General features: G+C 44.0%; 1 protein-coding gene across 1 annotated transcript; it reads left to right on the forward strand.

The window, feature by feature from the left end:
• Window positions 1–8159: 8159 nt before the first annotated feature.
• Window positions 8160–9110, forward strand: LOC144717493 (lysophosphatidic acid receptor 5-like). Its single transcript, XM_078592863.1, has one exon. The coding sequence runs from the start codon at window positions 8160–8162 to the stop codon at window positions 9108–9110; it is 951 nt and encodes a 316-aa protein (XP_078448989.1).
• The last annotated feature ends 204 nt before the right edge of the window (window positions 9111–9314 follow it).

A 9314-nucleotide genomic window follows, 5' to 3' on the forward strand; every position in this document is an offset into this window, starting at 1 on the left:
AGAAACCAGTGCGGGATAAAAAAGAAAAGTGTCAACAACACAAACACATGTAGTTTCTGTACGAAAAGCTCTCTGCTGAAGAACTGCATTGTTGTCATCTTATGAACTAAACTTTGAACAATTTTTTTTATTTTACTAGGATAAGCCCCACTGAGCTAAATAGCTATTTTTGAGAAGCGACCTGGCCACAAGTGTTATCACATGTTTATGCGGCTTATCATGTGGATATTTATAGCAACCAAATACTCTGTTGATGGTGACTTATGATAAATAAAATGCTCAATTGATTGATGGAGATTTAAGATAAGCAAAATGCAGTTCTTCAGGAACTGGTGGGTTTGCATCATGCATACAGCTGACAGATATTTGGATCCAGTGTCTGAATAACTCAATTCTACATTTCTCTCTTGATAGAGGTAAGTCACACACAGACACCCCGACATTATATGTATGTAGTGAGTCCAACTGAGTCGCAGACGTTATCTTGGGAGCAACACTATTTATTTTCCAACAGCACGTAACATAACACAATCTACACTCGGGTTGACGCTCCCTCTCGCTCCCTCACCGGGAGCCCGTACCGCACACTGCTTGCGGTCCTCACTGGCCGAGGTGGGGGCCGCCCACGTCCGAACGCAAGCAGTTTTCTCGGGGTCCGTTGCGATACCCGATTCGCTGACTGTGGCCCAAGTATCGAACCGATTTTTGAAGCAGATGACATTTCTGGGGCTTGAATTTCAAGTCGGCCGCACGTATCTTAACGAAAACAGCCCGCAGGCGATCCAAATGCTCATCGAATGTGCGGCCGAAAATTATGTCGTCATCCAAGTAGATTAGGCACAAATCCCACTGGAGGCCCGCCAAAACCAATTACATCAGCTTCTGAAAAGTGGCCGGCGCGGAATGAAGCCCCATCGGAAGCCAGTTAAACTCGAACACCCCTTGCGGTGTCAGAAAAGCCCGTCTTGGGCCTTGAGACCTCGTCAAGCGGCAACTGCCAAAAACCCGACAAAAGGTCCAGGGTTAAAAAGAAGCGCGCGCCTGCCAGAGTGTCCAATGAATCATCCATCTGCGACAGAAATCGACACAAAAACGCAGACTGCCATCGTGCTTCTTAACAAGGACGATCAGAGCACCCCATGGACTGGTGGACAACGAAATTATATCCGCGGCCAACATTTTATCGACCGCCGCACGAACGTGTTCCTTTTTGGCCAGACTCAGGCCACGTGACCGCTCCGCGGCCCCCGTCCACCGGTGGCCCTCCTCCAATATCATCCGGTCACATGTCAGCAGGTCAACCAGAGTATCATGCCCCAATGTAACCCTGGTTGGCTGACGCTCCCTCTTACTCCCTCACCGGAAGCCCACACCGCACACTGCTCACGGTGCCTTTGCGCTAACCAGCGCTCACCCAAGCCCTGCTAGGGCTGGTACTACACCCCATAACCCGGGCTGCCCATAATGACAACACATTATCCGCCGTGGCTTCGCAAGCCCAGGCACCATACAGTGATAACCACAGTCACTACAAATGTACGGCCGAGATCCGGAACCCCCGATTCAGGTACAAATGGAACTGGGATCCTCGAAGAAGGGATCCGCAGTGCCCACTCTAATGAAAGGCTGCGTGAGGCACGGCAAGCAGCCGTTGATAATTCGGCCAGCCGGCAAGCGGCTAACGAACGCTTGTCGAAGCACCAAGCCTTCGGGCTTCCGTGGGAAAAGGGGCAGAAAGCATGGCTTCATTGTCCCCAAGTACCTGTTGGCACTTCTCCAAAATTGCATCGCCCTTGGCAGGGCCCTGTTGAGGTCATGGAGGTCTGACGCCCACAATGTGTCTGCATTCGCTTTGGTCGCCGGCATTGGATCGTACACCCATCTAGGCTGAAAAGATATGTGCCACCTAGCAGAGGTCGCAAACGGGTTTTGATTCCTTACCCATACCCGAACCCGGCCGCACCAGGGTCGCAAACGGGTATTCCATACCCGTACCCGGCCGTACCCGTACCCTACCCGTACCCGGCCGGGTACGGGTAGGGTACGGGTATCGGATACCTCATTGCGACCTCTGGAATGAAGCCATGTTGCAGGCGCGGGTGGATTGATTCTAGGAACTTGAATTGTGAGAAGAGACAAGACGTTGGGAAATGAGTGACAAACAGTTACTCACCAGTGACTCACGGCCTACCCGTACCCGGCCGCACTAGAGTCGCAAATGGGTACCCGTACCTAGCTGGGTATGGGTAGCCGGGTATCGGGTAGGGTACGGGTATCGGGTACCCGGTTGCGACCTCTGCCACCTAGCCCTGTTGATTCATCTCCACTTCCAGAGCGGCCGGTGATTGATGCGTCCGATGCGCCAGGCCGCCCGGGCCACGACAATGCACAAGATGAATGCTCTGTGTGTGCGCCTACAGAACCTCCACGAGTAGCTCCGGGGAGCGACGCCTCTTTCTGTTGGTGCCCCGGCGACGGGCCTGCCGCCAGCTGATGCACCGCCTGTCCTGACGACCGACGCCGCACGTGGGAGCAAACCAGCGGCTTACAGGCGCTCAAGGGGCATTCGGTTCTGCTGACCAGCCACCTGGGACCATTGCCATCGGGTTCCAGCCGTCGCCATCGTAATTGGTGCATTGCTCCAAGTGATGATGGCTTTCCTAACTGCCGATCTGCCTTAACGTTCGCCTTTGGTTTCCCCGCAGATGGCTACACCTTCACACTCGCTTTGCATTGTTGTTATTGATGTTATTGGGTGATGTCTTGCTCTCCGGGTTGAACGGGGCTCTGCTTTCATATAGTTGACACTGGGGGGGGGGGGTAATATAGAGGAGTAGTATGACGACTCTGAAGGCGGAATGACGTCACGTTGGAGGGGATAATTAAGGGGGACCCCCTGACGAAAGCGGGGTCGTTGTGGGAGCCCGAGATGGTGAGCGTCTGAAGAATGTCTCTCCTGGTCGTGACTGGATGGTGTTGGCTGATCCCCTGTCCGGGTTCTATGAGTAGGAGAGCCGAAGATATAGCCAGGGGTATGGCTCAAGGAAGTCTGCAAGAGCTGGCTAAGTTACGTGGGGTGCTGCTTTCCTCGGTCGGGCGGTGTTGGCTGAACCCCCGTCCTGACTCGAGTGAGAGTCATAGCCGAGGCTAGGGACATACAGAGCCGGAGGTCTGAGTGAAGGACCGAGTGTAGGGACACCTACCTTTGGTGTGTAGTGTTATCCCTTTGTGTTAAATAAACGGCGTAAGCCCTTACCTGGATATCTGCCTACGAGTCGTCGTGCACCACACAACACTTGTATAAAGAAAATTAAACATCGAAAAGAAGCCACCCACTTATTTTTTTGTTGTATTTGCCTTTTTTTGGACGGGAAATATAATCATAATATGCCTTTGGCCTTGTGATGAATTGTTATTACAAGTGTAAATTGATTATTTTGATCAATCCAACTCGAATGAAAGGATATAACGGAGTTAGTGTTTTGGTGATGAAAATCTAAGTTTTGTAATCGTTGATAACATTTGGTGTTAATTGTGTTGGTTGTGCTGTTCATTGGGAAGGCACAGAATGGCTGACTTAGAGCTTAATTTGAAGATTGAGCTCATGGGGTGAGTAGAATGTGTTTTTTAATAGGTTACATTATATAAGAAAAAATCGTTTAATATGTTTATTGTCAGTAAAATATGACTTTCCTAATTTACATCTTAATATTATTTGATATTAAATATAGCTTTATTATTTATAATATAAGTACGTATTTCTTTTACATAGTATCAGGGACTGCAGGAAATTTAGGAGGCACTACAAATGTTTTGGGCACATCTTTGATGTGAGATATTAAAATAATTCTTGTTAATCGTTTGTTTAATAATATCTATGTTATATGTTCTTAGATATCATAATTGAGATGTAGGCGGACTTTGTGCTGAGATTGAGCTGTGATGTTGTGGCGTGGAGGGTGTTTCTGACCATTATTGCAGATACGCAACTGCCCTTCAGAAAAACACTTTTAAATAAAGTTTTGCCATTACATCAAAATATCTGGTGCTCAACTCTTGTGGAGTCACCCACCGCTCTGGAGGACAAAACAGATTGCGGAGAACCTACTCATCAGGTTAACACGTAGGCTTTCACGACCAATATTCATAATATAAGATTTTTTGGATCGGATCGTGTAAATATTAATGTGTCGTTAAACCTGCCACCACCCAACAGCCAATTAGTAAGGTTTGTCACGTAAACAGAACATGCCAATTCGTCACTAGTACAGCACGCCGGTGTGTTGGAGAGCCAAGCCACAACATTTACAATCTGAGTACGACGTTTTGCCAGTAATTACAACTCGCTTCATCAGGTGACAGCCAGATTTGTGGAGAGGTCCACCTGTTTCGTTCCTTATATAGAGGCGTAGATGTGGTGACCAAACTTCTGCACTCTTGAGTCAACGTATGTTATGTTGTGCATTATGCGGGCCCATTGATCTTGTCCTTCCTGTCCATTGTGTGTATTAAAATAGCCGTACCAACGGTAATCCATATTGAAGTATGGTGGCCTGTAGAGGCATGCATTTAAACAATGTATTATTTGATTATTCACTTCCATGCACTAAGTCGGTAGCTATTCGAACGGTTAAAAGTATTTGTATTTCTTTCAATTTCGATGAATTCTCTCATTAGTCTTGGCCAGCAGAACTTCAACATCAATATCAATTGACTATCCTTGTTGGCACGCGTGCTTTCCCACTGCCGACAGTTTTTTTTTGGGAGTATTTAATATTCATTTGGTGTTATTTTAGTCTTGTGCTGAAGTCGATATGTGTTGGAGGTTGTATGCATTGAAAATAAATAAAGAACGAGTTATAAGGCTTACCCAACTGGAGTTCAGAAGTTTCAGAAGATTAGAAGTTTATTTCCCATGTAAAGCCCATAGAGCTAAGATGCTCTTTTTCAATGGCGACTCATCCGGCAAAAACAACATCAGAGCATTCCATAATAATGGATTCAAATAATGTACCTGTATTAAACAAAACAAAAATATATATCTAAATAAAGTGGAATAAATTATTGATTTTAGCCCAATTCTATTTCGTTTCATGTATCAGAAACAAAGAATTTGGAGGAAGAGATATCTGTTCATTGTATAATGCCTGCACCTGCTGTGGGGCCTGGCAAACAGGCCGTATCACTTCTTTACCCGATGCCAAAGTGCTGTTTAAACCTCTGCCTTTAGTAATGTGTCCCTGAATGCCTCTTCCTTAAATTGCTGATGACTGGACTACTGATCGACATCACCTGCACAAGTGGATGAAACAACTCCCACAATCATGAGTTATTTTAACCTTTGTACAGCTTTAGTATTTGTTTATATTACATGTTCCAGTCCCACCAAATTTGGTTATAAATTGATGCAAATAGCAGAAATCTTGACATAAATAGCTGGTACACATAGAAAACGGCTTTAGTGAAGGAGACCTCTTTAAAACCTGGTGAGTAGATCCCATATTCTATAATACTCTTGTTTGTACGTACCATCGTTTAAAGCCTGCTGAATGGATCATACAAGTTACTTCTGCTGCACTTCCGGATAACCTTCAGACTGGTATTTGTTTTGCAATGGCATCTCCATTATGAACCTTATTGAATATGTTGTTCAAAAGTTAAACATTATTAATAGTACTCCTTGTTGCCTTTTCCCAATGACAACATAACATGACTGTTTTAAATTAGTAGCCTCTGAAGTGTATGGTATATACCGTCAATCTTGATTTGAAGCTATATACCGTATTGGCATAATTTGTTGTAGAAACATAAAGCATTTTATCAAGTCAATTCTAATCCAGCTTGTGTCGATCATCTAGATATAACTGTTTACACTTTCTTTCAATTATTTTGGGTCGTGTAGGTCTGTTACAATGACACAACTGAGTGAAATTGTCCATGTAAGATGCAATTAGCACAAATCCGGTATGAAAAACTCTCGGGGTCCCTTACATCACGAGCTCATGGAAGACCAAAAGCTTACTGGAGTGATAGTGGTGAAAAGTGACATGTTATTTTGTATGGGAATGCAACAGCAGCTTCCCAGGTCACATGGCTATCATAGAAAACCACAGCAGTGCATTGTGATTGGGATTACTGAAGGTTTTGTACAATTTCTTTCGCAATGTAAATAGCTTAAATATAGATGAAACACAGTAACCTTAGTTTTCAAGAGCAATATAAGAGCTTTCTGTGCCATTTGAGTCGATTTAGCACTGGATTAAAAGGCTATATTTTACGTGTTGTAGATTGTATAATCCGTCAAAATAGGGAAACAATATAATAATTGGACAAAAATGGTAATTGTAAGTCACACCCCATATATGTTGTTGCTAAATCGGCACAGCACGGGAGACATTTATTATTCTTTAGTATTGCGATAGTATGTTCTATGTTACATCCCTTCGATAGAGCCACATGTGGTGGATTAAACCGCTCCTATAAATGCATGTTTCTAAATGTGGAGGGAAAAACAGGACCTGGACAAAAATCCACGCAACCACAGGGAGAACATGCAAACTCCAAATATACAGGCGTCAGGGACAGAATTGAACCCACGACCTCCTGTATATCAGGTTAGGTAGTTAACATCTCGCCACCACGGCACCCGAATATATTTAAGATTGAATAGGTCTTGATCAACTGTAGCAACGTTTTCCATATTTTCTTAAGCCGACGAGAACCAACGAAAAATTAAGGAAGAACAAAAAAATTACAGAAAATCGTGTCTGCAACAATGCGCTATGCAATGTGTGTGCTCCCTGGAGGTCATGTAATGTGGTGGATGTGCATACTGCCATCAAGTCCAACAAGGAGTGGAAATTAATTGCATGACTTCCAAATCTGCAATCATCACACACACCCACATGAGCATACACGTTGGGTGAAAAAGCTTTCACATTTTTTACTCATGATGTTGAATAGATGCTGAAAAGAGTCTTTAATTTATTTTTACAGTACAATTTACCTTAAGCATGCACAACATCGTCGATAAATACGAATCTCCTTAGGTAATGTGAAATTAACAAGACTTCATGATGAAGTTGCATCATTTCTAGAGCGATTTGGTTGAGCACTGATTGCTTGGTGTGAAGTGTCGACTCAACGGGGCCCTGTGGTCGTGTGAGCCTGGGTCAGAAGGAAACCGGGCATTTTCTGCATCCTAGCATTAATCATCCCATATGCGATGGGACAGATGTAAGGAGGCCCCTATCGCTATTACTGGGGTATGTCCAGGTGACGGGGTTCAACACCTGTGACGTGACAGAGGGTTTCCTCTGGAAATTATGAAACACAAATATGGATGCTGTCACTTAAGGTCAAACGATATTGCCCTGGTGAATGAGCTCACTTATCTTGTTTCTTTATTATTTGTACAGGAGAGACTGGAGGGGTGAATACAACTCATCCCAGACCACCGCATTGCAGGCAGAAACAACTTCGAGCTCTGTGAGTGACAACATGGAGCACATCACTCGAAAAAGCACAGCGTCACAGATTAAAAGGCTATTTTAAGATACACATTATCTCTATCATGCTATTGCATGCACCTCCTTGTCATCATCATGGACGATGGGATCATGAGTAATCTGATATTGGCCAAAGGGGATTCTGTATAGAAAAAAAATCTGCAAATTCTGAAGAGCTCGAGAAAGAGGTAACCCTAGAGTAGGTTGAAATGAGAGTAGAATACCTGCAGTCTAGTATAAGACAGCAGGAATGACTTGCACTACTTCCAGGATGATATAACAGCAGTCGTCAGATGATGCTGGAACTGTAAAAGATAAAGCAGTAACTTACAACATACAAATGTTGCAAGCAACAAGAAACAAAACGCAAATCAACAAATCCGATTAGTATATGTTGTGAATAGACACCGCATGCGTAAAAGTGCAGCTAAACAAATATTGGCATGACAAAAACACCACAAGAGATCATACAGCATTATCTTCCATTTTCAACGTCACAATCCTTCACGACCATCATCTTCATCATCACCATCGTTGCTGTGTAATTTGGTATGGAATGACTCCGATGCTATTTCTTTTCTGTGGTACTTTGTAATGCACAAACACGACATTTTCTTCTTGTTTACAGCACCGTGTGGTCTTTCTGGAAGAATGGACGTGATCGAGCTCCTTCAGTTTTGGATCATTCCCTCCTTTTACGCCATTACGGTGGTTCTCGGCGTCCCACTGAATGCACTCGCTCTGTGGGTGCTCAGCCGTGAGAAAAAGTCATCCATGGCCATCTACATGCTCAATCTGGCCGCGGGGGACTTGCTCTTCCTGCTCTTTCTACCGATAAAAATTGACTATCACTTCCGAAAAAAAGTATGGATTTTGTCACGACTTACATGCGTTTTTCATATCATGTTATTCTTCATAAATATCTATGCCAACCTCATACTGTTGGCGGTGATAAGCGTTGACAGGTATGTGGCAATTGTGCATCCATTGCGGATCTCGCGCCTGCGTCAACCTAAGGTAGCGTGGCTCCTCTGCCTGCTGTGCTGGGTCATCAGTATGATTAATATTCTGCCTGTGACCCACGTAAATAATTTTCTTAGCTACGACAATGTCACTACGAACAATGGAAGTTTATTGATTGTTCAGTGCTATGAAAAATTAACTGCAGAAGATTTCGCATTCGTGATAGCTTACAGGCTTTATGTGTTCTTTGCTATCTACCTCACATCCCTGTTCATAGCGTTGTTTTGCTATGGAAATGTCGTGAGAGTACTGGTCATGCAAAGAGGGCAGACAGAACTGTTAAGCAGGAAAAAGAAGATTCATGCTGTTAAAATAACAAGTGTGAGCTTAATCACCTATATTGTGTGCTTCATTCCTTACAACTCAACACACATAACAGGCTTCATACAAACTAAAATCAATGCATTTTCTCCGAATAGTCTGATAATATTTCGAGATGTAGCACTTTGCCTGAGCGCGTCAAACAGCCTCTTTGATCCACTTATCATCTATGTTGCCTCCTCCTCATTTCGTAATTCTATAAAAAAGATTTTAAAATGCAGGGACCCTGTCTCAAGGGTGGCAGCCATGACCGAATAGTGCAAGTTCAAACATGTCTGTTAGAAACTTAAGCTACAGAACTGGATGGGATATTCCTTTTTGAAGAAAATCTGTCTTGTTTGAGAGCGAATTTGGCAACCTTGTACGCTCATGTTGTGATTAGTTGTGTTTATATATGGGCATTGTTTAATCATGGAAGCTCAATTTACAAAGAATTCTGGCCACAATTCCGCCCGGTTTACA

This window comes from Lampetra planeri, chromosome 4 (genome assembly GCF_965212315.1).
Source record: "Lampetra planeri chromosome 4, kcLamPlan1.2.h2, whole genome shotgun sequence".
Classification (NCBI taxonomy): domain Eukaryota; kingdom Metazoa; phylum Chordata; class Hyperoartia; order Petromyzontiformes; family Petromyzontidae; genus Lampetra; species Lampetra planeri.